The sequence below is a fragment of the Ursus arctos genome, chromosome X (genome assembly GCF_023065955.2).
Source record: "Ursus arctos isolate Adak ecotype North America chromosome X, UrsArc2.0, whole genome shotgun sequence".
Classification (NCBI taxonomy): Eukaryota; Metazoa; Chordata; class Mammalia; order Carnivora; family Ursidae; genus Ursus; species Ursus arctos.
In genome coordinates, this window is record NC_079873.1 from 94799352 (window position 1) to 94825418 (window position 26067).

A 26067-nucleotide genomic window follows, 5' to 3' on the forward strand; every position below is an offset into this window, starting at 1 on the left:
ATTTTTACATCGCTTTATTAAAAAGGGTTATTTATCCATTTAAAACACAAAGTAAAAAAATATGAATGCTAGTGAACTTTTTCATAATCTATGTACCAAAAAAAAACCCCAGTAATATATTTATTATGGCTGTTCAGACTAAGGATGGAGGGATTCAAGCCAAGTTCTACCCTGCAGAGACATCCAATTTATAACAATGACTACATATAAATGCTGTCTTGTTCTTAAAAATGTTAATTATTTTCATATGCAGAATTTCATTTTGAGTTCAAAAAACAGTTTCACCAATTGTTTATCAGATGGATTGGCAGGCTGACCACCACTGCATTAAAACTTTTACTTTCTTTGGTTTTCCTGAACAGAACAATGGATAATTGCTAGCAGTATTATAATGAGCATGATGCAAACACCAAGTATTTTTCTCTAATATTTGTTTATGAATATTTAAATATAGAGGCTTTAAAATCTGTACAATTAAGTAAACATTAATTACAACAGAAATGACTATTTTTACTTCATTCTAATAGTTGAATTGGTCTTCTTTTATACTCAGATCCCAAAAGGACAAACTTCAGATTTCTGTGAGTTTCTTGCTATGTGTATCAAAGACTTTCAAATTTAAAACAATAGGCATGGTAAACTCTTTGGATGAACTCTGATTTAATCTACAATTCCAACTAGTAATGACTTCAGTATTAACACCAGGATTCCTTTCTCACCACAACAAAAGGCAGAAAATCCATTAAAATTGACTCTAAGGGAGGATCCAAGTTCTGTAGGTTGCAGTGTAATTTTATGAATACGTACTTGGAAGTCACATTCCCAGCATGCAGGTCCAGTAAATAAATTAGCAAATGAAAAGAAAGCTGAAAGAAAACCACTTATTTCATTGCAGGAAAGTCACTGCACCTCACCAGGAAACAGCAGGCCAATTAGATCCAGTAGCTAAGGAGGAGTAAGAAAGCTGATTCTCCTCTGGACGCATTCCATGGGGCCTTGGATTAGGCCACAAAGACCTAAAGGGTTTATTTATGCTTATTTCATGATCCGTTCTGTTCACATTGGTTCTCTATGGACTCTTCCCCTTCCTTCTTTAGTATTTTTCTCATTGTATCTCATGTTCCTCTTGAATGACTCATTTTCTCAGCATTTCTCGTTTCCCTGCTTGGATTCTGTCTTTGTACTTCATCTTATCCACATTTCCCACTTCCAGTACTTCTCCAAGTCCTATTTCTCCCATTCCCTTCTGCTGTGTTTCTCTTTATTTATCTTCTCACAAAAGATACCATATTCCCTTACTACTCAATTGGGTCCCACCTCTTCCAATAAGCTTTCCTTAACTGCATCACCTGGCACTATCATCAATTATAACACACTGATTCGTCACTGAGTCAATACTATACCTTTTTAAAAATACTATACCTATTTGTGTATACCCCACCCCCCAATTCTCCTTAATGAGAAAAAGAGACTATGTGCTTGTTCATGTTTCCACATATTCTTTTAATGCTTTTTGGGGGTTTAAACCAGGCAATATGGTAAATATTAGAAAAACTAATGTACTTACAACTAGCAATGTGTGCTGCACATAGAAGGGGCTTATAGTGTAAGGAGAAAACTAACCAGAAAACACAGAATTACAAAACACTGCATTAGGTGCTAAGATGAGAATAAGCATAGAGACAAAGGCCCTAACCCAGTCTCTTTAGGACTGGAGCAAGTCAGGAAAGGCTTCCTGAGCAGCAGTAAAAAGCTGGAATCCCAAAGACCAGAGGAAAATGAAGAGCTAGTGGGAATATTGAGAAATAGAGAATTAAGCTGGGCTTTATATGCATACACTCTCCTCCGTGTTTAGTTGGAGAATTACTTAAGATGTCAGAGGTTAAGAAAAGCAGGAAAGGGAGCATCTAAGGTGAGTCTTGAAGGTCAAATTGGAACAGAACACTCTGCTTCTTTAGTTAGCCTTGACTGCTTCTTAACATATATAGACCAGATCTAGTAATTTCCCTTCCTTAACAAACTGTCATCAAGCTCCTCAAGTACTGTTATGGAGAAATTACATAATAGGTATAAAAAAATAGAAAGGACTGGGGCACCTGACTGGCTCACTCAGCAGAGCATGCGACTCTTGATCTTGGGGTTGTGGGTTTAAGGCATGTGTTGGGTGTAGCAATTATTCAAAAATAAATTCTTTTTTTTTTAAAGATTTATCTATTTGACAGAGAGAGAAAGAGCACAAGGAGAGGGAGTAGCAGGCAGAGGGAGAGGGAGAAGCAGACTCCCTGCTGAACAAGGAGCCCGATGCGGGACTCAATCCCAGGACCCTGGGATCATGACATGAGCCGAAGGCAACTGCTTCACTGACTGAGCCACGTAGCTGTCCCTCAAAAATAAATTCTTAAAAAAATCTTCTAAAAAAATACAAAGGACTGGGGCACCTGGGTGACTCAGTCGTTAAGCGTCTGCCTTCAGCTCAGGTCACGATCCCACGAGCCCCACATCGGGCTCCCTGCTCAGTGGGAAGCCTGCTTCTCCTTCTCCCTCTGCTGCTCTCCCTGCTTGTGTTCCCTCTCTTGCTGTATCTCTCTCTGTCAAATAAATAAAATCTTAAAAAAAATTTTTAAAAAAATACAAAGGACTGAACCATGTGGTGCATGGTCTAATATCATTTATGTAAAAAAGACAAAATAAACAAAAACACACACAGTTGTTTTTACATACATAAAACACTGTTGGAAAAAGATACTCCCCAAACTAATAATGTTTGTGGATAGAGGAACTAGCTGGGGGGAGGAGGGTAGAGGATAGGATGGAAGTGAAACTTTTCACTACGTACTCTGTAATACTTTTTGGGCTATGAACCAGATGAATATATTAAGTACTCAAAAAACTTAAATATTACCTCACCCAATAAACCCCTTCTATCTTCCCCACCACCACACTTTTCAGCATGGCATTCAAGGCCCAATTTTACTATTTTAGTAGTCTTATGTCTGTATATAATCTTCCATACACACCATGATCTAAACATTCTGCTTTCCTTACTTTTTAAAGCAAGGTTTGTTTGGAGCAGTCATGTGTGCCTAAAACAGGGGCTTCCAAAAATTTTTGACAAGCCATAGCAAGAAATACATCTTATGTCACAATCCACTGTATGTAAAATAAATTCATGTAATTAAAACAAAATCTTCATGAAACTACACTTATCATTACTATGTGTGATGTTCTCCAATTATTTTCTATTTTGTCTTTTAAAAAATGCTGGTCATTGGGGTGCCTGGGTGGCTCAGTTGTTTAAGCATTTGCCTTTGGCTCGAGTCATGATCCCAGGGTCCTGGGACAGAGCACCACGTCAGGCTCTCTCCTCAGTGGGGAGCTTGATTCTCCCTCTCTCTCTGCAGCTCCCCCTGCTTGTGTGCTCTCTCTGTCAAATAAATAAATACAATCTTAAAAAAATAAAAAATAAATTAAAAAATGCTGGTCACGAACTTCTAATTTCATGAACCTACTAGAATATAAGTACCTAAGGGGCAAGACCTAAGTGATCTCTATATCCCCTGGCATCTGTCCAGCTTTGCACAAAGGAAGCAGTAACTGATTCAATAAGGACTGAGTGTTTACTAAGTACTCTGTACCCTGTTAGGTGCTGGGATAGAAACATGAATAGGAAGGTGTTAAATCACTACTTAAAACTTTGGGATAAGCTCTATTTTATTCCAGATCTTTGAAATGCACTATTAGAAATGTATTAAGTATTATTTTATATCTCACTTCACATGCAACTATTTTTATCAAACAGACTCTACATAGTTTTATAAGTCTCTTAAATAAAACTTTCTTTTTACTCAAGCTCCCAATCATTACTGGTAAAATATGCTGCCTTAAATCCTTTTTGAAGGTAATCAGATATAAAATAGGAACATTCTAGCAAGGTTCTAACCTTTATTTCTCTAAATCCCAGCCCCTACTCACCCCACCAAAATCCATACACGTCACATCAAGAAACATGTTTGATACAAACAAAACCATGCACTCCAAAGAAATGTAAACATGTAGCAAATGAAATGTAAAACTATAGTTCCTGAAATTTGATGCTTTGGGGAATACAGGATTTAAGAAACAGCAAAGGCACAAAAGATTGCATCTGGGACAAGGAAACGGAAATAAGGGTGAGCAGTTAAGTCTAGAATAAAAAAATGAAGAGAATTAAAATAAGAATAAAAAATGCAAAGACTACAAACATAATTAAACATGATAAGGGAGGAAATCTAGAAATTTTTCTGACTTAACAGTAACAGACACCCAGAGAGATAACTCTGGTCATTGGCCTAATGGGTTGGGTCTTATTTTTCAAACCATATGTTTAAAGAAAGGAAAGCACAACACAAAGTTTTCAAGAACTGATACAGTAATAAAATCTAAATTATCTTTTTACATTTAGTAAAAATGGTTGAAACAAGATACTTGAAATATATCAAAAACTAAGAACTCGCAGAAAGGAAGCCAGACATGAAATCTAATTTTTCTTTTTCATCTAGTAAAAAGGGTTTAAATAAGACTAAAATTACGAAAGACTGAAGTTCTAGTTGCAACTTTATAAATTGCAGGGATAATACTGAGTACTAGCTCAATAAAGAGAGAAGCAATACATAACATGACAGACTTAACATCAAGAGTGACAACAATTAAATAACCTTACATAGAACACAATTAGCTACTCGTCAATACAGAATACAAAAGGTGAACCTGGGTGGCTCAGTCGTTGAGCCTCTGCCTTCCGCTCAGGTCCTGGTCCCGAGTCCTGGGATCAAGCCCCACATGGAGCCCCGCACTGGGCTCCCTGCTCAGCGGGGAGTCTGCTTCTCCCTCTCCCTCTCCCCCTTGGCTTATGCTCTCTCTCACTTACTCTGTTTCTCTCAAATAAATAAAATCTTTAAAAATATATAAAGAAGACAAAAGCTGGTCATCTCTGCTAAGAATCTAACTGCTCTTCTGTAACCTCTGACTGCTTAAACAACCAGATTTTACAATGGGTAATACCCTATACTGGATGGACCAGTATTTGCTTCCGGTCGTATGGTCATCTACTTGATAAATGAAGCATTACTAGAAAAGTTCATTATTTAAGAATTATTTCACAAAAAGCTAACCAAACAAGAGCTCCCATTATTAATAATAAATAAAATTATTTCCATCAGAATTGAAGTATGGACTAGGCTTGCCTTCAAAGAAAATAGCTAGACATTTATATTAAGAATAAATGTTATACTTTCATATATAAACAACCAGCCCGCTCCAAAAAAAGGTAGCTGATTAAAAAACACTACACAGCTACTTATACAAAGGCTGACAACATGAGGAAAATAATCCCATTATTTAAAATACCCAAAATTCCAACGATTATAAGATACCACATGTAAAAAAACAAGACACATTCTTGAGAAGTAAAGCACACTGTTCCTAGAGAGTTCCTCTCTTTTTCTACTATTTTTTCAATTTGGCTAATGGTGTCTACTGACACATATTTGGAATGTAATCTATTTATCAGCCAGCTGTTTTGGCCCAGAGTGGATTTAGAATTTTAAAACATGTGTGGCTTTAGAGCTGTATAATAAAATATAATCTTAAAATAAAGGTATCTTTTTAAAAGATTCATTTATTGTCATCATCATCATCATAATCGATGACACCAAGAAGTAGCAGACATTATACTAAGTAGTTTTTGCAGTATTTTGCTTACAGCTCAACAACCCCGCCATGTAGGTTATGTTGGTCTTCCCATTTTACAAATGAGGAAAATAAGGCTTAGAGAAGTAACTTGCCTAAAGTTATGAGTGGCAGATCTCTCATCTAAGGCAGGCTGATCAACTCAAAAGTCAGTGCACTTAACCATACTATCTGTAGTCAATCAAAAACAAGCAAACAAACAAAAAAATCCCCCCAAACCAAAGCAACATTAACCACTGCCTCACACTTAGGATTTCAAGGTTGTCTAGGAAAGAGAATTTTTAAACTCAAGTACAACTCTCATTTAAAATCACTTCTAAAAGACATTTTGTTTCTTGCAAATGGACTCAGAACCACATGTTCTTTTCTAGAAATTAAAAACTTAGGGAGGCAGTACATGCAATCCGCACTAGGGACTTCCATGCTTAAGATTTAAAACATAACGGTTTTGCATGCACAGAAAAAAGTTCTGCATAGACATATGCCAAATAAACATTTACTTCAGAGACAGAGGGTAGGATGGGGGAATGAGGGGTTTGGTGAACTTTTGCTTGGTATACTACATACTTCTATAGTTTCAATTTTAGGAGAGTTAAGAGAGTACTTCTTTTTTCTTTCTTTTTTTTTTTTTTTTTGCCATTTCCCTCCCCTACCCCCTCTTTAGGAGAGTACTTTTAATTTACATTTCAACCAGTCAAAATTAAACAAGCACCTGAAATCCAGATGGTATGAAATAATTTTACTCGCTTATCTTTTTATTCTTTTTTGAACTTGAACATCTCAAAATAAACTTTCTGAGAATAATCCAAAGGAGCATTTATAAAATTAAGGTCAAAAACACCAAAAGAGCTAGAAACAAATGCTTTTGAATTTATTACAGCAGAAACAGTAAAGTACTGTGAAAAGTGGAGAGTAAAAAGTTGTAACACTGATTTTAGGCTGAAGAAATGCAACTGAACAATAGCAGGTAATAATTCTGAAGTAGAAGAAAACTAAAACAAAAAATGTAACTATGAACTCTTGAAACATAAAAGAATTTAACAGAATCAATTTATCAGGAAAAATATTTTTGAACCCAAAAGCTCTAGAAAAATATTCAAGGTAAAGTAAATAGGGTTCATTAACAATCACGATCGATATGCTATAAATATAAAACATATAACATTATTGAAACTAAAGATGCTGTATACTATACCACCATATCCAAATAAACACCATATATATAAACAAATGAAAAAAATTAGCTTCTTTGAGGATAGTTTTTCTCCTTAAAGTCAATCTATTTGCCTCTACACTACACTACAGAGGTATTCTAAGTGCTGTGGTGTATTACTGAAGAAGCATAGCAGTGAAGGTGCACTGGACTTGAAACCTGGGCATCTCAGTTTGAATCTGGGCACATTATTTAACTTCCCTGAGACTCAGTTTCCCCATCAACAGAGGAATATTAACTACTACCCTGTCTACTTCACAAAGGGTTTCTATAATGCTTAAAAGATAATAAATGATAAACCTAATTTGTAGAGAACCACCTGCACTATATGAAGAAAAGCTATTGGACTACATGATCTCTTACGGCCTTTCCAACTCTAATTCCGTAATTCTACTTTTATTACTGTACAACTCAGGAGCCACATATGTAATATAGCAACATAGCCAAGTAACGTGGGCTTCTCCTTAATAGCTTAGTACTGCTACTACCTGACACAGAGTGTTATAAAGATTATATTGTATAACATTATTACTATGTGTTGGGCATTGTTCCGAGTGTTTTGCATGCACTGATTCTCACAGCAACAGAAACTGGTGATCTTAATTGACTTACTAAAAGTGAAAAAGCCACACTGTGACTTATGAAAGAGCTTTAGTAGTGATAACATCATCTTATATTTCTATAACATAGTGCTTCAAGGTGTTTTTCACACCTATTTGATTCTTAGAGGCAACCCCGTGAGGTAGATAGGACAAGTATTCTTTCCCCTATTTTACAGGGGAGGAAACTGAAGCTGAGGGAGGTCTAGTTTCTTGCTCAAGATCAGAAAGGTAATAGCCGCCAAAAGAAAATCCCAAATTGTCTTCCGACTCCTAATCCACGGTTTGTCCATTACCATACCACCTCTGCAACTAAAATGAATAGTTAAAAACAACAAATTCTGATAAATCAAACCAACTTAATTTCTTACAAGGTACTTATCAATATGAAAAACACAAACAGGGTGCCTGGGTGGCACAGCTGGTTAAGCACCTGACTCTTAGTTTTGGCTCGGTCATGATCTTGGGGTCATCACGACCCCGAGTCCTCACGAACCCGAGTCCAGCTCCACACTCAGCACAGAGCCTGCTTGAAATTCTCTCTCCTTCTGTCCTCCTCCCTGCTCAATCGCACATGGCCTTACTCTCTAAAATAAATCTTAAAAAAAAAAAACACAAGCTATTGGGACTCTGAAGTATTTTTTTTATATGAAACTGCTTATGCTATAATGGAAAGTAACTTCTTGAAATGGTTGTCTCAAAAATACAGTAGGGCAGGGGCCCCTGGGTAGTTCAATTAAGCATCTGCCTTCGGCTCAGGTCAAGATCTCAGGGTCCTGGGATCAAGTCCCGCATTGGGCTCCCTGCTCAGCAGGGAGTCTGCTTCTCCCTCTCCCTCTGCTTCCCCCCTCTACCCCCGCTGCTGAATGCGCTCTAATAAATACAATCTTTTAAAAAAATACAGTAGGGCAAAATACCATGGTAGTAAGCAATCTAAATCAGTAATTGCTCTTAATAGTATATTTAAATTAAACACTTCAAGTATAGACCCATTTGTTAAGCAAAAGAAACAAACCTGCATCTCAGACCAAGTCACTGGACTACAACCTGAAGCTCATTTTTTGGCTAAGGACTGTCTTGTAGTTCAGAAAATAAAACAACCATAAAGAGCAAGAAAGAGAAATGGCAAAAGCCTACTAATAAGGAGGAAGAAAAAAGTAAACAGAGAATATCTGCATTTCTTGAGGCCTTTCCTATAGGCAAGTAACACCACTTAGCAAGAAGTACCATAACAGAATGACTTGTCACCAGAAATCGTCTTTGGGATCCGGGTTGCAGGATTCCATTATAGGTAAAACCTTGATTATACCAAGATACTCCTCACTGCAAATCCTAATCAGAAGGGTCCAAGATAAACCCAATATATACCAATATGACTGTACTCACAGTTTGTCAGAATGTCAGAGTATGTCAGAATATGTAGTCTGATTATAAAACAGAGTGCATAAATTAATCAAGAAATTTTCATTAGAAGGAAACCAAAAGTCTACATAAGGGCTCATTTCAAAGTAAAATCCATATACATACCACCTCAATTTATGCTAGCAAAATCTGGTTTTCCACATTAATACATACCTGATAGAGTTCTTCTAAATTGTACTTAATCGAAGTACTATTCTGGATAGCTTCCACCGCTTCTTTCAGTTTCTGCCATGTTTCATCCGTGTAGTTCTCTGGTAATTTAGGCTTATCTAGATAATATGTACAAGGTTGATATCAGAATATGTGACATATAGTAATGGAAGGATCCATTAAAGTACAATAATAGTATTACTGCTTTTTAAGGGTAAATTGTGATTTTTGTAATAATTACATCTAAATATTAAAGTAGCTACTGTATCTAGGCTTAGCTTAAAGAATAACATTTGAAATGCCAGAATACTGTTTAATTCATTTTGACTCACCTATTAGAATTAAAGGTAAGGTTTTTCTTTTTTTCAATTGACTGTATTGCTTCAAAAAATAAAAATTCAAGCATCACAGATAAAAAATAACAATCCTGATCTTATTCCATCATACGTAAAACCCAAATCAGTTAACATTAATTTTGCACCTGAGATTTAAAATACTCAATGTCTACTATGCACAAGGTACTTTACAAACATCTTAATCTCCCTAAGGACGCTCTAAGGAAGGTTTTATCCCAGTCTTGCAACCGAGAAAACTGAGGCTGAAGACTCATTTAGTAAGGCTTGCCCAAGGTCATCAAAGCTAATCAATGGCAAAACTGGGATTCTAATCCAAGTCTGTTTGATCCTCACATCTATGCACCATCTACAAATGGAGAGCAACATCTTGACTCAGGTTTTAATTTAAACCACATCTATGAGCAGAGTGAAATTTAAAAAAATTAAAACATCCAAAGGACTCCAGAACCTATGTAGCATTTTCAGAATGGAAAGGACTATCTTAACCCAGGCTTTAACTTCACTGACCAGCAATGAGTATTTTTTTAAATTAAAACATTCTAATACTTTCACGATATGTTTTTAGTTTAAGAGGGAAAGAAAAAACCCAAACAAACAAAATCTCAGAAACCAGTATGCAAATGAAATTAGGATCATAGCTCATTTCTTTAAAAATTCTTGGCTATTAAATTGATATACTTTGAGTGGAACACTGAACACATTAGTCAATTACAATTCACATTTACTTCAGAAAGGTCTACTATTAAATCAGAAAGATTACAACACTCTTTAAGAACCTGGGGATCGGAGAGGAGTGACAGGAAAAAAAGAGAAGGTTAAAAATAAACACTATAACCCTCTGCTTTAAACAAAATAGAGCATATTCCTGATTTCTACACTGATGTTGCAAACACAAGTATTGAGAATCTAATTTTCTCAATACTAATATTTGGCCACAAGGCACTTATCTGGTAAATATTACTTCAGTTCATTCATTTACTTCTCCATTTAATAAGCATCTTAACATCTATTACCCGCCAGTTAAGGATGCTGAAAAACCAAGTCAGAAAAATAGAAACACAGTCAACAGAAAAAAAGTAATTCAGCTCAATTACGTTTTTAAAAACTGTTGATTTTATATACATCAATGCATTCAGAGTACTCTCAATCACGTATCTCAAACATAAAAGGAACAAATTTTCCTAAAAGCTGCAGGTCAGTACTTAAAAAAAAAATAGATGTAGTAATTGTTCCTATCTTTAGACTAGTGGTACACAGAGTTACTACTTCTGTGTATACAGTATTTTTCACTTCCAAACCCTACCTTTGGAAGAAATGCAGATATCACAAATATTTTTCTCCAAATACTGCTTCCACAATGAGTTTCAGGAATATAGTATCCAACATGATAAATCTAACTATAAATCATCATTGAGCATGAAAAGATTACCATTGCTACCTGCATTTCTAGGGACTAGAGAATGTGGCCTACTGAAGCATAAAAATAAAAATCCCAGCAGTGCCAAGGCTCACTATGCACCTGAAATAAATAAACCTCTTCAGAATACAAATTTCTCACCTGTATAATCCAGATCAATCATACCGATTGTCAATGTTATAATGAATAACAGATTAGATATAAGCTGAGCCAGACATCAAAATACTGCACAGAAACACTCGGTGTATGCTTCAGCACAAGAATACTAACCACCCCCGGAAAATGAACCCTCCACCCAAAAAAAGGACCTCCCTCCACCTCATTGATTATGCATAGAACATTAGGCCACCTCTATACTGTTTAATATATTAACATAAATAGAGCACGTGACCGCTCAAGTGTCAAATCCTTAGTAGGTGATTATGGATTTTGGCCTTGGTTACCTTTAAAGTTCTTGATCACTAACTTCTTAGCAGAGCCAGGCTTGCTGTTAGCAAAGCTAGAAGTGGTGGTAGAAGATTTGGCTAGGCCGTTTGCGTGATGCACCGAAGCCACAGAAGAGATTAATATACTCTTATTTTTAAGTTGCTGCTGCTGAGATGTTGCAGCAGTTGGTGAGGAAGAGGAGGAAGAGGAGGAGGATTCCTCAGCCATCTTCGCATCAAACCCTACAAACTCCAGGGTGTCTTCAAAACGCAGCTTCTTCTGTATCGGTACGTGGCTGGAAGTAGCCACTGAAACCCCCAGGCAGAAGGACGAGGTCGAAGGGGATGCCGAATCCCTGGGTTGTAAAGGAGGAGTGGAAGAAGAGGAAGAGGTGGAATCAAAGTCTTCTCTCTCGTTACTACTGTTACTGCTGCTACTGCTGCTGCTGTTTAACTTTCTCTTCTTGGCAGAGGTGGGCGGAGTGGTGCTGGTATTACCATCAGTGGCAGATCTGACCTCCTGAGCAGCAGCAGCAGCTGAGGGATTGGGGGAAGAAAAACCTGTTGGAAACATGAAAATAGCGGGGTCAACAGGCAGAGGAGCATCAAAAACCTACGTTTATATGCCTGCGTGCGTGTAGGAGAGAAGGTGGCAATGCTAGAGGGGGAAGGGAAGAAAGAGAGGAGAAACACAGAGGACGAGAAGGAAAGTGAAGGGGGGGCTACACCGGGGGAATGGGAGGGTTTGGGAAGGCGGATAGGCTGACACCAGGAGTGAGCAGAACGAGGGGGGAGAGCGAATGAGGAGGCAGACAGGTAAACGGCTGTGCCGTCCCCCTCCCCTGCTTTTCGGTCTCTCTCCCCCCTTTCTGCAGGAGCGACTCAGTGAGTCTGTGAGGCTGCAGCTCCTCCTCCTTTTCTCCCTCTCTCTGGGAGGGGAGATGCCGTGGTTGGGGGGAGGGGAAGGGGGAGGGGGAGAGAACCAGGGCTTGTTATTGTCAATAGCACAAGAGGCTAAAGATGGCGCCACTTCCGGTCACGCGGCGGCGAGGGCGGGGCGGTGACTGTCCTCGGGAGTGGGGGGTGGAGAGAAGCACTGCAGGCGCCCGGGGGGCGGGGGAGCCGGCTCCAGGGGAGGCGGCGGGAAAGCGGCGGCTAAGGCGCCCAAGACGCTAGTGATCCTTCGCTCGCTCTCGCTGTCCTTCCCCCTCCCTCTCCCGCTCCCCTTCCCTGGCAGCACTCTCCTCCCCCGGCCCGCCGGTAACTCCCACCCCCTCCTTAACGGTCCCGCGGGGAGCTTCGCGCTGCAGCGCCCTTACCGGAAGTGACTGGGCAGACACTTTTCATAGCGCCCAGATCCCGAAGCCCCCAGGTCCGCAGGACTTGAGTGGGGGGGGGGGGGAGAAAAGGGGGGGAAGAGAAGTGGAAAGGGAGGAGGGGGCGGGCTTTCGAGACACCTCCCGAGCTCCTGATTGGAGCTTTCTGAACCTGAGGCGGGCCGGGTGGGGGGAAGGTGGCGGGAGAGGCAGCGGGAAGAAGCCTGAAGGGGAGGGAAGGTGGTGACGGTGAGGGGCGGGGTGAGCTAGCTGGGAAAAAAGAGGAGGAGGAAGAGAGGAAGGGAGGGAGTAAAAAGTTAGGGAACCGAGAATGGAAACTTTGAAAGAGATAAAGGAATAAGGAGGGGTTGCAAGGCTAGGGGAGTAACCCGAAATGAAGGAAAACATAATGATGGCATTATGCCTGGTGCTATGGAGAAATGTCATGATGTTAAAATAGGAAAGGAAAAGAACCTAGATACTAAGAAAATGAGTTTTGCTTCGATTGAGCTACACATTGTTTCTTTTATGGCAAGGACACCCCTGGGCCTGAGTTTTGATTCCTTTCTCAATAATGTAGCAGCAAATCTTTTTACCTTCCTAACAGGAGCATTTTCTAAGATGGCTGGCCAGAGTTAAGGGTGCATTCTAAGGCCCAAGAAACAGGAAGCTAACTAACACCTCCCCCCAACACACACATACACAACACAGTTCCCAGTACCAAGCCCAACCCCGATCTCCTCCGTCATCAGTCCAGCAATTTACAGACTAAAACATAGCCACTTTTACCAAATCTCAGTTCATAACACTGTTTCGAAGAACACATTTTAGGGGAATGACATTGGCAAAAATCAATGTTTTCTACCAATGTATTCCACAAGCTCAGATTTCAAAAAGGATTACTCATAAGAACAAACCTCTAAATTTGGTTAAATTAGCAACAATAAACCTTGTAAATTTTCTGCTGGGAGTTTTTATTTAACCCGAGGGGATGGGGGGGGCAGCACAATGTCAAATAAACTAGATTTGCCAACCTGTTGATAATTCTAACTGCAGAAACATTCAACAAGCATGTACTGAAAAGACTTTATGCCACATGCTATACCAGGTTCCTGCCATTGAGAAGCCAGTAGGGGAAGACAATTTCAAAACTAATTTCTGCAACAGTTCTATAACAAATGTACAAAGTGCTCTGGAAACAGGTGAATCGAGATTTGGAGGAATTTTGGAATAGTCAGTTTCACAGAGGAGTTGTTTATGCTGGGTCCCAAAGTGGGAATTGCCAAAAAGACAAGAGGGGAGAGATGAAAGGCATTCTGGGGAGCAGAAATGGGCAAAGCAGGGAGTTGTGAAAGGGCCTGTTTATGGGAATACGGAGAGTGCAGCGAAGCTGAAAAGTAAGATGTCTAGTTGGAAGTAAGGAAAATGAGGCTCAAGAGTGGGGTAGGTGGCCAAGGGCAGGTGGCCCAAAATGTAACACAATGGCATATTGATTATTTTGAATTGAAGCTACTTAGGAAGCAACTGTTGCAAGGACAGGAAGACCCTCTGCTGTCCCCCTGAAAGCAAGAAACAAATTTCGCATAAGAAAAATATCCTCCCTCGGGCACCTGGGTAGCTCAGTCAGTGAAACGTCTGCCTTGGGCTCAGGTCATGATCCTGGGGTCCTGGGATTGGTCCCACATAGGGCTCCCTGCTCATCGGGGAGCCTGCTTCTCCCTCTCCCTCTCCCTCTGCCTCTCTCTCACTTGTGAATAAATAAAATCTTTAAAAAAGGAAAAGAAAAAGAAAAATATCCTCCCTGTACTAAGATGTAAAAAAAAAAAAAATCCGTATCACCAGAGACAGAGACTTTAAAGCTGAGAAAGCTGAAGAAACATTTTTCTAATCTACCTCAATCTAAATTCTGCTTAGAATTCCCTACTAAGTAAAGCTCCCAATCACCTGTTTACTTTACCCTGTCAATTCCTCACAAATTTGTTGTCTCATTGTCTAAAATGTATAAAAACTGCCTTAGTCATTTCTTGGGGTCTGAGTTTTGTTATTGGTCCTCTGTGCCCACATAATAAAACTTTGGGTTTTTTCTCCTATTAATCTGTCTCCTGTAAATTTAATTCGTAATCAGATGGAAGACCTTGAAGGGTAGAGGAAGAATTTTTCCTTCCCTCCTCTGGCACACAAAGCCAAAAATCTGGTCTACCCTGTAGCCTAGAGTAGATAGCAAGGAGAGGAGGGAACAAGCTGGGCTTTTAAAAGCAGGGGAGTAACAGGATGGTGGTGGTGTAAAGCAGTTTGTATTGTATAGTTTGAGATAGACAAATCAGAACTCTAAGAATAAATCCATTTTCTAGCCATTTAGACAAGCCCACGTTTTATTTATGTATTTATTTTTAAATTTTTAGGTCTTCAAAAGTCTTTGGTTAAAATGCAAATCCTCCTAGAAAGAGGTACCACCTTGAGCCACTATGGCTTTGTGCTGTTTGATGACAATTGGCCAAGAGCAAGGCTCTAATGGGACTTAGGCCCTAGGGCCACAGAGAACTGTAGTAGACGCTGAAAAGGGGGTAAGATGGACTCCTATCTGTTTTGAATGTACCATTTTGTTCTTGCTGCCTGAAATGAGACTGTAGACTCTTAAAGCAAAGGAAAGTACCCTAAAACATTAAATCCTCCTTTATTGTGTCTCGTATTTCACACGATGCTGAATAACTGTAAATGCAGAGAAAATACTTATTGAATTGAATATCTCATTGAATGAGAATAAAATAACACCATGTCTTTAAAGGGGAGGATTAACTGGCTAATTTTCCAGATTTAATGAACAAGGTTGTTCTAATTTGTATAGTTCTATTCCTTAGAAGGGTGTATGGATGGGCCAGCTGATAATGGCTCAAATTGATACCTTTTCTAGAAGAATTGGCAATTTAACCAAAGACTTCTCAAGACCAGAAAAATGGGGCTCGTTCTAATTCGTGTAATTATATTTCTTAAAGGGTATATGAAAGGGCTAGCCTAGCTATTTTTAAAATTACAAATATCAGTACAGCTGAAAGGGAACAGACATAAAGACAGAAAACTGCTTTTGCCATTCAAAGATAAACTTTTATACTAACATAAAACATAGCTGAGTCTTGTTAATATTCAACTACATTTTAATAATAATAGCTCCCAAGCTGACATGATTATCTAAGCCCTTCAGTCTTCCAAGTTACATGCTGGCTCTAAAAGTACAGATCCTTGGCTCTTCAGCGCTAGTTCACTTTGAATGACCTAATAGTCTAACTTACTATTTAAGTTTTCCATGAAATATCCTTAAATGAGTTTTGTGGAAAAAATATTTTTCTTTTTTATCTTGGTGACTAATTGTAATCTTCCTTTTGATATCCTAACAACCTTATTTTATTTTGTGCCAGGTCAATCCTCACATATTTAGCATATCTTAATATGGATATGTAATTTTAATAATGATTTTTTAATTTAGCATTTAGATTTTGTGGCACAAACCAACTTAGATATTACTATATGATGTGTGAGGGCCAGAACTTTGTGCCTTCTTGGACCCTTGGACCAATTTAAAAAGAAGAAAAACTTTCCATGCTTCTTTGTAAATCATCTTTTAAATCAAGAATCAAATAATTGGGCTAATCAAAACATAAGCATATATATTCTATACACCTAAACATTTGCCAACCAACGTTAAACAAATTCTCAACATTAAAATACATTTCTCAAGGTTGAACTCACTGAAACCACAATAATCAAGACATGCAATGTAGGACACCATACAATTATGGCCATTATCAGACTAAACCAGATTGGGCACTTAACATATCCATATATAGAATCTTTCATCTTGTGAGTTCAACTCATACCTTAGAAACATTAATTAAACTTTACAGTGCTGCCAGATGAAGTATAGTTATTATTGGTATTCTTTTAATCAAGCAAATAAAATAAATCTGTAACTATTTATAAAGGTAAATATACACACAAAAGAAGAAATACAAAGACAGGACTAGTTTTTCTCATGTCCATTCCCCTATTTCAGCAGTTATGTCTCTAAAAAAGAGTGTGACCTGTTTCCTTTTTTTGATCACGGGGATTCCCCAAGGTGCTTGATTCTGAGTCTTTTCCAGACATCTCAGAGCAGGGCCTTGTTATCCACAGGTGGGATTTTCCTTAAAAATAGGAGATACTGCTTGCTTAGGAGAATACTAAAAATGTTTCTGCAGCAAGCATTGCTTAGGAATGTGTCTAGAAAACACAACTGGTGGGTAAAAGGTAGTCCATGTTCCCTATCTGCCTTTCTGAAGGACCATCTTTGAAGCAGGGAAATACAGAAAAGGCAAACCAAGCAGTGGTGAGGTAGCCAGCATTACATCATAATAAGGGCCTTGTGATGCTATCAACAGCAAGGGGCGGCTAGGGGAAGACTGAGGAGGTCAAAGCTTAAGCAAACATAATCCAACTACACGATGTGAATTCACTCTTTGCCCATCCTAGAGTTTAAAGCAAGGAACTTGACAACAAATGCTAAACCCGTGGTGCTCAGTACAATGTAAATAAATAACACAGATCTCATATTTTTAACAAAATCATTTATCTTCTTCATAAAATATCAACCAAAGACTTACTGACTTGGGTACATCAAACATTTGAAGACTTAGCCCCTTATCTCAGAGATTTTACCTACAGTTGTACCTGTGAACCATCTGGAAAGCTGATTTAAGGACTAACAGTTAGGGCCAGGCCATTTTCCCTGGGGGTTTGGGGTGGAGGACTAGATCAGCCACAGATTACTTCCTTTGGTGCTGCCAAGCACTTGCTTATTGTGGAGTTGCTGGGCCTATTTTTAACCTTCCCTTCACTTTATTGATGACTCTCACAGTCCCTCCCACCCTGCTTTATGATTTGATCCTCCAATGGCAGTTGGCTTTTCTTTTTCTCAAGAGCAAGGCCATTTTAGGTTTAAATCAGTAGTTCCCAACTCCAAATAAACAACAGAATTGCCTGGGGACTCTAAAGAAAAAAAACACCTTTGCCCAGGTTTGAAACTAGTCCAACTCAATTAGAATCTCTGTGAGTAGGGCCTCAATTACCATTATTTCTAAAAAGCTCTCGGGGTGAACTACGTACCTCCAAAATTGAGACCCCAGCTGTAGGTGAACTAAGTACCATCATGATTTGAATGAAGCTGATAAGCCCTTGTACTCTTTAATGCCTGAAATTTCACAATTATTTATTCATTCCTTTTGATAAAAATAGTCTCCTTCTCTAGGACTCCTTTTTTCAAATGCAAATTAGCCAGGGAGCCTCAGTTCCTGACCCTTTAAGGTGAATGCTCCTTGAAGAAAGGATAATACAAAAGTCCTAAGTGCCTGGAGGTAAACAGAACTAGGACTAGGCCTGGCAATGAGAGTTGGGGGGGGGGGGGGTAACGTTACCATCAAGGGAGGAAAGATTTCTGAGAGTACATTTTGCTGACCTCACAGTATTGCCTGGGGCCAATCCTGCTTTGTGATGACTGCATATTTAAGATGTAGTCAAGTTTATCTCAGCTGCCAAAAGCTTATTCAAAGAAATTTAAATATTTTTATAAGCAAAACAAAGAGCAGACATTGGGAATGTAGATTTGGGGCTATCCATAAATGCCTAACTCTGAACTATTCACCATATGGATGTTTCTATTGCCAAGTGATCTGTTTTTCCTGGTTCCATTAAATGTCCTTTATTCCCACCAATAGCATTATTTTTCTTGCCAATTCATTTGGTCATTCAACAAAAATGTATTGAGCAACTACTCTGGGCAAGGCACGGTGCTAGATGTCATAAGGGAATACAGAACTAATACAAAATTCCATTTGTGGTTGATTTTACAGTTTTTCAAAGCACTTTCACACACAATCTTATTTTCTCCTCATAATCACACTACTAGATAGGTCAGGTGCCATCCCCATTTTACAGATGAGAAGCAGGCTCAGGGAAGGAAGTTAAAATGATTTGCCAAAGACACAAAGCACACAGACTTAAACCAAACCCACTTTTTCTGTAAACCCAAATATGGTACTTCCCATAATTTCCAGCTTAGTAAGGAGACATGCCATAAAATTGTCTCAAGTAATAGACAAGTTAGGAAAAGACGTTCAGGGCCCCACTCACCAGAAGGAAAAAAAAAAGAGGAATAAAAATATTACTTCTTTATTGAGATGAGCCAAATCATAATGCCCAATAGGAGACCAAGCTTGGATTCAGTTCAGGCAGGACCCAGCAGCAAGCAATGCACATTCAAGGAGACAGTAGCAATTTGGTTCTAGAGAATCAGAATCAGTCCATTCTCTGTGGACGCTCAGCCAATGGCTGATCTTCACCAGAGGCAGAAACCAGCTCCCTCTCCCAGCCAAATCCAGACAAACACTGAATATGCCTTGCCCGAGGACCTGTTAGGATCCAGTCACTGAGCATACAAAGACAACCCTTGCCCTCAAACAGTTCTCAATTGGTCTAGTGGGTGAGGCAGACAATTAGAGGACAGAGTGATAAAAGCTGCTGTAAGAACAGAGACACCTGCACAGCCTAGGAAGGTGGGGTGGGGTAGAGAAAAGGTGGGGGTGGGGGTGGGGCATTACAAAATAGCTTCCGGAGAAAATAATAGCTTCCAGAGAAAGTAATTCCATTTAAACCTGTGAGGGTAAGTGGGAATTAACCGGCAAGAAGAGTGGGAGGGGGCAGGGGGCACAAAGAAGGAAAACAGGTGCAGGTTTAAATCCTGAAGATGAGAAAGACGAAGACTTATTTAGGATCTGCAAGGAAACAAGTTCTCAGGGGATCGTTTGTCCTAACCAACCCCCCTGGAGTGTTAAGGAGGGAAATCAAGGCAGCATCCCAGTCTCAAATCTGGTACAGTAATGATGAGGGAACGGAAGGCAAGCTGAAGACAAAGCAGAAGCTGACACCCTGCAACCCCCGGCCCCCCACCACCATGGGATGTATACAACATTCCTCAGGCACTCCTGGCTGCCCTAAAGGACAAAGAAACAGTCCTTACTACCTACAGCCCATTGACAAGTCCTTGAAACAGGCATGGTGACATTCCTCTAGGAACTCAGCTGCCTCGATGTTAATACTTTGCTAAGGGCAAAAGGCAGTCCTGGCCTGATCCCCTCCCCTCCACCAAGATACTGTAAGTCTACTTTAACGTATAAAAATTCCTTTGGAAACTTCCTTTATCTCTAACCGCCCCCCCCAAGATATGTGTTGGCAATCATCCCCCAAGCATATGGCCCACCGATATACATCTGAAGGGTCTCATGACTGAGGTTTTATTAGACGGTAATAAATGACCCTTTCCCAACAGTAGCTAGCCCCTCAAGGTCCTGGAGACCTTGCTTCCAAAATTCCTTAGAGACTTAGGCTATCCCTAGCCCCCTCCCCACTTGAGGGTATAAAATAGGCCATTCCTCACAACCCCGGGGCAGCAGCTCTTTCTGCCCATGGGTCCTGTGCCCGTGCTTTAATAAACACCATTTTGCACCAAAGACGTCTCAAGAATTCTTTCTTGGTCGTCGGCTCCGGACCCAACCCCACTGAACCTCACTTATATTCCCCAACTTCATCAAAATGGCGCCCGAACGTGGGGCATTGAGCTTCGGTGCAAAATTGGTGAGTACTTTCCCTTCTCCTCCTTTACTCTCCTTTCCGGGGCTCTTCAAGGAGTACGGTCTTATTGGAACACTTTCATGCTGATTGCTCAGGCTGTAATCCCCTAGCCCATGGCTACTCTATGGGGAGGAAAAGGCCTGCCTTATGGCTGGAAGCTAGTACCCTGGCCGGGATGGTAATAAGACCCAGAAATTTGATGCCCCCTCTTTACTGCTGTCCTTATACAAAGTCGTCTGTTTTGGGCACGGGACAGCCACCTAAGTGACTAGCACGGCTGCCAATCTTAAGACTCCCGTGTGAGGTTTCCTCCTGATGGACCTAATGCGATCCCCTCACATTGCTGGTCTAGCCACTTCTGGCCGCGGGACCTCCCCTCGGAGCCGGCCGAAACCAGTACCCAATGGAATTACAACCCAACCAGGGACCGTTTCCCAGGGAAGTTGGCTGTAAGGACCACCTGTGTTGGAATGTCGCTTAGACCATGATGGACTTCTCTCTTTACTGTTTTCCATCAATGTCTTCTACTAATTACTTAGGCTACAAAATTCAGTAATTTCTCCTTGTAAAACTTTTCTACTTTTCTCCATGGGTTAAAAACAGCTGGTTCTTCAAGGCAAGGTAAAATACTTTCAAGGCAAGACAAAATAAGGCGTGGCCTTCACGGCACGACCTTCAAGGCATGGTATTTCAGTCCATGCACCAGTCACACATCGGCAGACTAGGATGCGATGGGGTAGAGGAGGGACGCCAGCATCCTTCCTACTGGCCTTTTACGGCTGGAATGCCTTCACGGGAAGGCAGGATTGTGATCGATAGCGGTTTCTGTTGAGGGACGCCTCCGGTCGCTTTTGACACACAGGTACCTCTGACATATCCTGCGTGGGACGCCACCCGGGAGTCGGGGGGGATTTGGTAATGGACCTTCTTTACTTTTCTGTGCATGACCTCAATGGGCTGCTTCTTCGATTCCCAAGGACTCTCCCTTGGAGTGCCTTCTAACCCATTGGAAATAATTCGGATTGCAAAATTTAGGAAAGCACTGAGCTCCTGTAACACTGCTCGGCCTCAGTGGGATCTACCGATTAGATCTCTTCTGTAAGGAACCGAGCAGATGGACCTAGGGTACCTTCATTGCTCGTACCTAGGCCTTCATTGCTCTACACCAGGACCCTGACATAAGGGCCTCTTGCAGAATGTGTTTGCCTGAATTGGTCAGCTAGTAAACTCTCTTCTGACATATTGGATTATAATTATCTAAATAGGCCTCCTCCGAGTAAACCCAGGTTGCTGGAGGAAACACAGGCCATCCCACGCAAAGGGGACTCTTGACTCTCTTCTCTATCACTGTTCCTTCTAACAGGTGTGGGGGCTTCTCCCTCACTCATTTCCCGGGTTAATGGCTATAACTGGAGCCATCTGTGGTTAGTCTCCCTTGGGACGGGGACTTTAAGGAATATTCCCAAGCAGCTGCCGAAACTCCCTTTGTTTCGGGGAAATTCCGTGTCTTCTCTGGCCCGACATGGACTGCCTATTCCCCCTTGTTGGTGGGAAAACATGGCGTCTGCTCCTGTTGGAGCTGATGAGCTCGAAAACCGGGAACCCTTTCTCTGCCTTCTGGCGGCACTTTGTCTCCTCTGTCTCCCCCTCCTCCTTCTTTCTGCACCACCTGGGGTGTGGCCGGGACAACTGGCTTCTGTACCATCCTCGGTGCCTCCGGCACCATGACTCCTCCTCCCCTCACCATCAAGGAGCGAAGAAGAGCACCCCCTGGACCTAACGTTATCCACTCCAGATTTCCCCACCAGTGTCTCAGGTAAAAACTGAAAATGGGGTGGGCCCAGGTGGAACGTAATTCAGTATTTAAACTAAATCAAGTGTGTTGGTTTAATTAAGATAGACCTGTCTTTAAAGTTATCGGCACTAAATGTAAAACTTTTATTCTATCGAGGTTTACTGAAGGTCAGACAAACTTGTGTTACCGCTGTTGTGAGTTGTTAGTAAAAATATGACTAAAATGATTGTCTGTCTCAAAGTTTTCATGGGTAATTGTTAAAATAGCTTTCAAAGTCTTTGGTAACCTGAACCTTTATTGCTTGGATGGTAAATAGGATTGAATTTGTTGGACATCTAGGTCTTTTTCCATATAGGATACAGTGCTGAAGCATTGATTACTGGATGTAGGTTTGTGCTTTTGACTACTTATTGCAAAAAACTAAGGATATTTAAATCTGTTGGTAAACATGTTTTGTGCTTAATTGATTCATAAATTTGCCATCTAAAGAATTCTGGTGTAACAGTTCACAGTTGGTTACTACTTAGTTTTCACTGGAGACTACGATTTCTAAAAAAAAAATATGCGAAACTCTACTAAACGTAATGAAGGCTGATGGAAATAAGGGAAGCAACTCTGTATGTAGAAAAGTAGGAGATACGTAAGAAGGATAAGGAATGGGAATGCATTTTTGTTGAAGGTAAAAGAAGGCAATTTTGTCCTAAATAAGATGGTCGTTTGGAAAGATGGCATGGGATAAAATCTGAATGCAAAAGAAAGTTGTAGAAGGAATTTTAGGTGTGGTCAGAAACGACTAAGAGTGAAATGAATGGATTTTTAAGATACAGTGGTATAAGATCTATGACTGCTTTCTCTCTGTTCAGAAAGACAAAGGTTTCTTGAATTGTTCATCTGCTCTGGATAAGAAAATGTAAACAGTTTTCTCTTTGCCCAGAAAACAAAGTTTCTATGTTTTGTCATTAACAGGTCTTCAATCACTTAGTTAAAACTTCTCCATATTAAGCTAAGTTTTGCTGACAACTATAGAACCCTACATATTTGCCTTCAAATCTCGTATTGTCACCTTGGTTAAATAAAGAGTTTTGTAATCTATAATCCTATTCAGGTTTGTGCTATAATTTTAAGGTTTTAACAAACTTTACCAAGATTTAAATTATAAATGAAGTCTGTTTAACTCATTAGGCCTTTTTCTTTGGTATGCTGAGTTACTCTGGAAGCACTGTTAAACAAATGATAAGCCTTAGGTTACATTTGGGTAAATGCTGTAACTATTCTAGAGATAATATACAATTCCTAAAGTTTTAATGTTTTAATATAAGGTCGTCAGCACTCTTTTCTGGCTATCGAAGTGTTGTGTGTCACAGAAGTAACCTGACTTCCTTGCCAGCTATGCTGTAAACTCATCAGTTACTAACCATGTCCATTCTGTGTTTTTGTTATTTATAATTGTTCTTATTGTCTTGCAAAATGAGTTTCATCTTCAAGGAAGTTCATATAAAGGACTTCAAGGACAGATACAGGTTTTTGATATCTTTATAGAATCCTAAAACTGAAATGGGTAAAAAATTTCCAGAACTAACTAAAGCCACATTCAAACTAAACAAGAATTAGTAACATAGGACTAAATTAACTAAAAGATTATAGTGTTGTGACTCTTGCTTAAAACATTACTGGTTCTCTAATGTTTGCTCTTCCAGATTGAGGAAACTTTCTCTTAAGACATCAGTGATATACAGAAATAATAATAAAGCAAATTATTTAACTTTTCTCTCTACCTGAACCCTCTGAGATTAAAAAGGTATCAGTAAGTATTCTTTCTTCCATGGTAATCATAATCATTTGCATAAGTTCAGTAAGTATTGTTCTCCTTGTAACAGGACACCACTGGAAACACTGGTTATTTTACCATAAGCCTTTGACTGGAATGTCATATTTGAGAGACATGCGTAGACTCAGATATGACCAAACAGCTTTCAGGAACTAAGGCTGACTTTATGAAACCTGGAGCCATAAAGCCCCTGGAAATGGTCTGATACCTTGCTTACAGAGTTCCCCGGGGGCCTCACCAGGTGAGTAAAGAATGTCACTTCCTGGCAGGTGCAGGAACCTCAGGATACTTTGGGGACCTCGTGGAGAGGAATCCACCCAAATCTACAGGTATCGCAGGCACGTCTGACGGCAAGTACTTGCCTTGGCTTCTGGCCTGGAGAGGCTACTAAAAGTTCAACCTGGAGATTCCTTACAAAAGTTCCAGCAAAGCAGATTCTAAAAGATCTATGCGATCAGTCACTATTCTTGCTGAATTTATGTAAATAATTAGGCCAAGTTTGTTAAAACTGGACTTGTTTTGCAAACAAATTAGTCCTGATTTGGCTATCTCTGGAAATGAGGGTTATTTTAGAGAGAAAAATTATGTTTAAATAACCCACCTTTGTGGATGTTAAATTCTAGATCTGATTGTCTCCTTAAATGTTTGCTTAAGCTGGACAACTTGAGGTAAACTTAAGAGAAATAGCTTTTTTCTATTCCTATACAATAGCTCATGTGTAGATAATCTTCATGCTTTTTATTCTATGGGGCTAATAACAGGACCCCATGGGCATATAATTAATTATTTGAACAACTGGGAAATAAGATAGATTCCCCAATGATTGTGTAACTCGGCTATCACCTTAACCAATGTGGCTGGGATGATGAAATCATTCCCTAAAAGCCAGAGCATACCCCACTCCATAGGGTTAACTATGGGCTTGTGGAGATAATGGATGACCCCACTTTCCTTGTGACTGGACTGGATGATGACTTGGGGATGCCTTTATCTCTTGACAAGTCTTCCCCCCACTTGCCAGTGATTCCTTGTTAAGATATTAAGGCTAGACCTCAAACAAAGAAGGCTTCTTAATGCTTTCATCCTGCATAGTTACATTTAATCCTAGAAGCCACCTCTACGGATATACAATTACAAGGAGAGGCTTTAGCTGAGCATACAACAGCCCTCCTGGTAAAAAGGAGCCTCAAAACTCACCATGGGACAGTCTCTGACTGTAATGACTTCATATCAGGTCCAGAATGTTTTAGAGACCAAAAGCCACCAATGGGTGATGGGAAGCCGACTTATTAAATACCAGGCTATGCTTATAGGTACACCTGAAATAATACTTAAAACCTGTCAGACTTTAAACCCAGCTACCCTTAAGCCTGGACCTGACCATTGTACTTCTGTAGAGCATAACTGTTCAGAGGTTATTGATCTTGTCTATTCTAGTCGACCAGATTTAAGATGTCCCTATTGAAAATACAGAGGACAATTGGTACACCAATGGTAACAGTTTCATGGAAAAGAGGAGTAAGAAAAACTGGGTATGTTATAGTCAAGTCTAACTCAAGACTGTTGAGGTCAAAGCCCTGTCAGCAAACATGTCTGCCCTCAAAGCAGAATTAATAGCGCCCACCTGTGCTTTGCAATTGGCAAAAGCTTTAAAAATATTTATACTGGCTTCAAATATATTTCCCTGATCCTCCATGCTCATGGTGCAATTTGGGGAAGAAAAGGGGATCATTATCAAGCCATAACTCCCCAATCAAATAGGGGCCTGAAATCATTGCATGTATGGCCCTCCAAAACCAAGTAGCCCTTGAAATCCTGACTGCAGTTCAAGGAGGCCCAGTATTATATGACTGGCTCCTGGCTGGGACCCAGTGGCTCTGCAACTTAACCTGTGTCCATAGCTTCCTCCTTGCTGGATAAGTCACAATACTCTGGGTTTTGCCTGGATGCATGGATGCATTATTAAAACCGTTACCAACCCAGCCAACCTTCCAAATTTAAAACCATGGTGGACATGTTCTGTGTCTCACTAGTATGACCACCTAGCATCTATCTTTTTTACCTCTTTGAGACTGGAGCACGTTGTTTGGCACATGGTAACTCTTGAATACATGGTCAAAGCCCTAAGTGATACTCTATAGAATAGAGTGATGTTAGATGTTT

At 40.0% G+C, this 26067-nt stretch overlaps 1 protein-coding gene across 2 annotated transcripts in view; it reads right to left on the reverse strand.

The window, feature by feature from the left end:
- Positions 1–12844, reverse strand: part of CUL4B (cullin 4B) — a 36423-nt gene extending 23579 nt beyond the window's left edge. The window contains exons 1-3 of one of the 2 annotated variants that reach the window (XM_026520512.4): positions 12629–12844; positions 11328–11870; positions 9115–9230 (exon numbers count right to left, since the gene is read on the reverse strand). In XM_026520512.4, the coding sequence (XP_026376297.1) occupies positions 9115–9230; positions 11328–11870; positions 12629–12656 (687 nt within the window). In that variant the 5' untranslated portion in view covers positions 12657–12844. The remainder of the gene's footprint in view (positions 1–9114; positions 9231–11327; positions 11871–12628) is intronic. The other variant, XM_026520513.4, reaches the window with a different exon arrangement.
- Positions 12845–26067: the final 13223 nt, after the last annotated feature.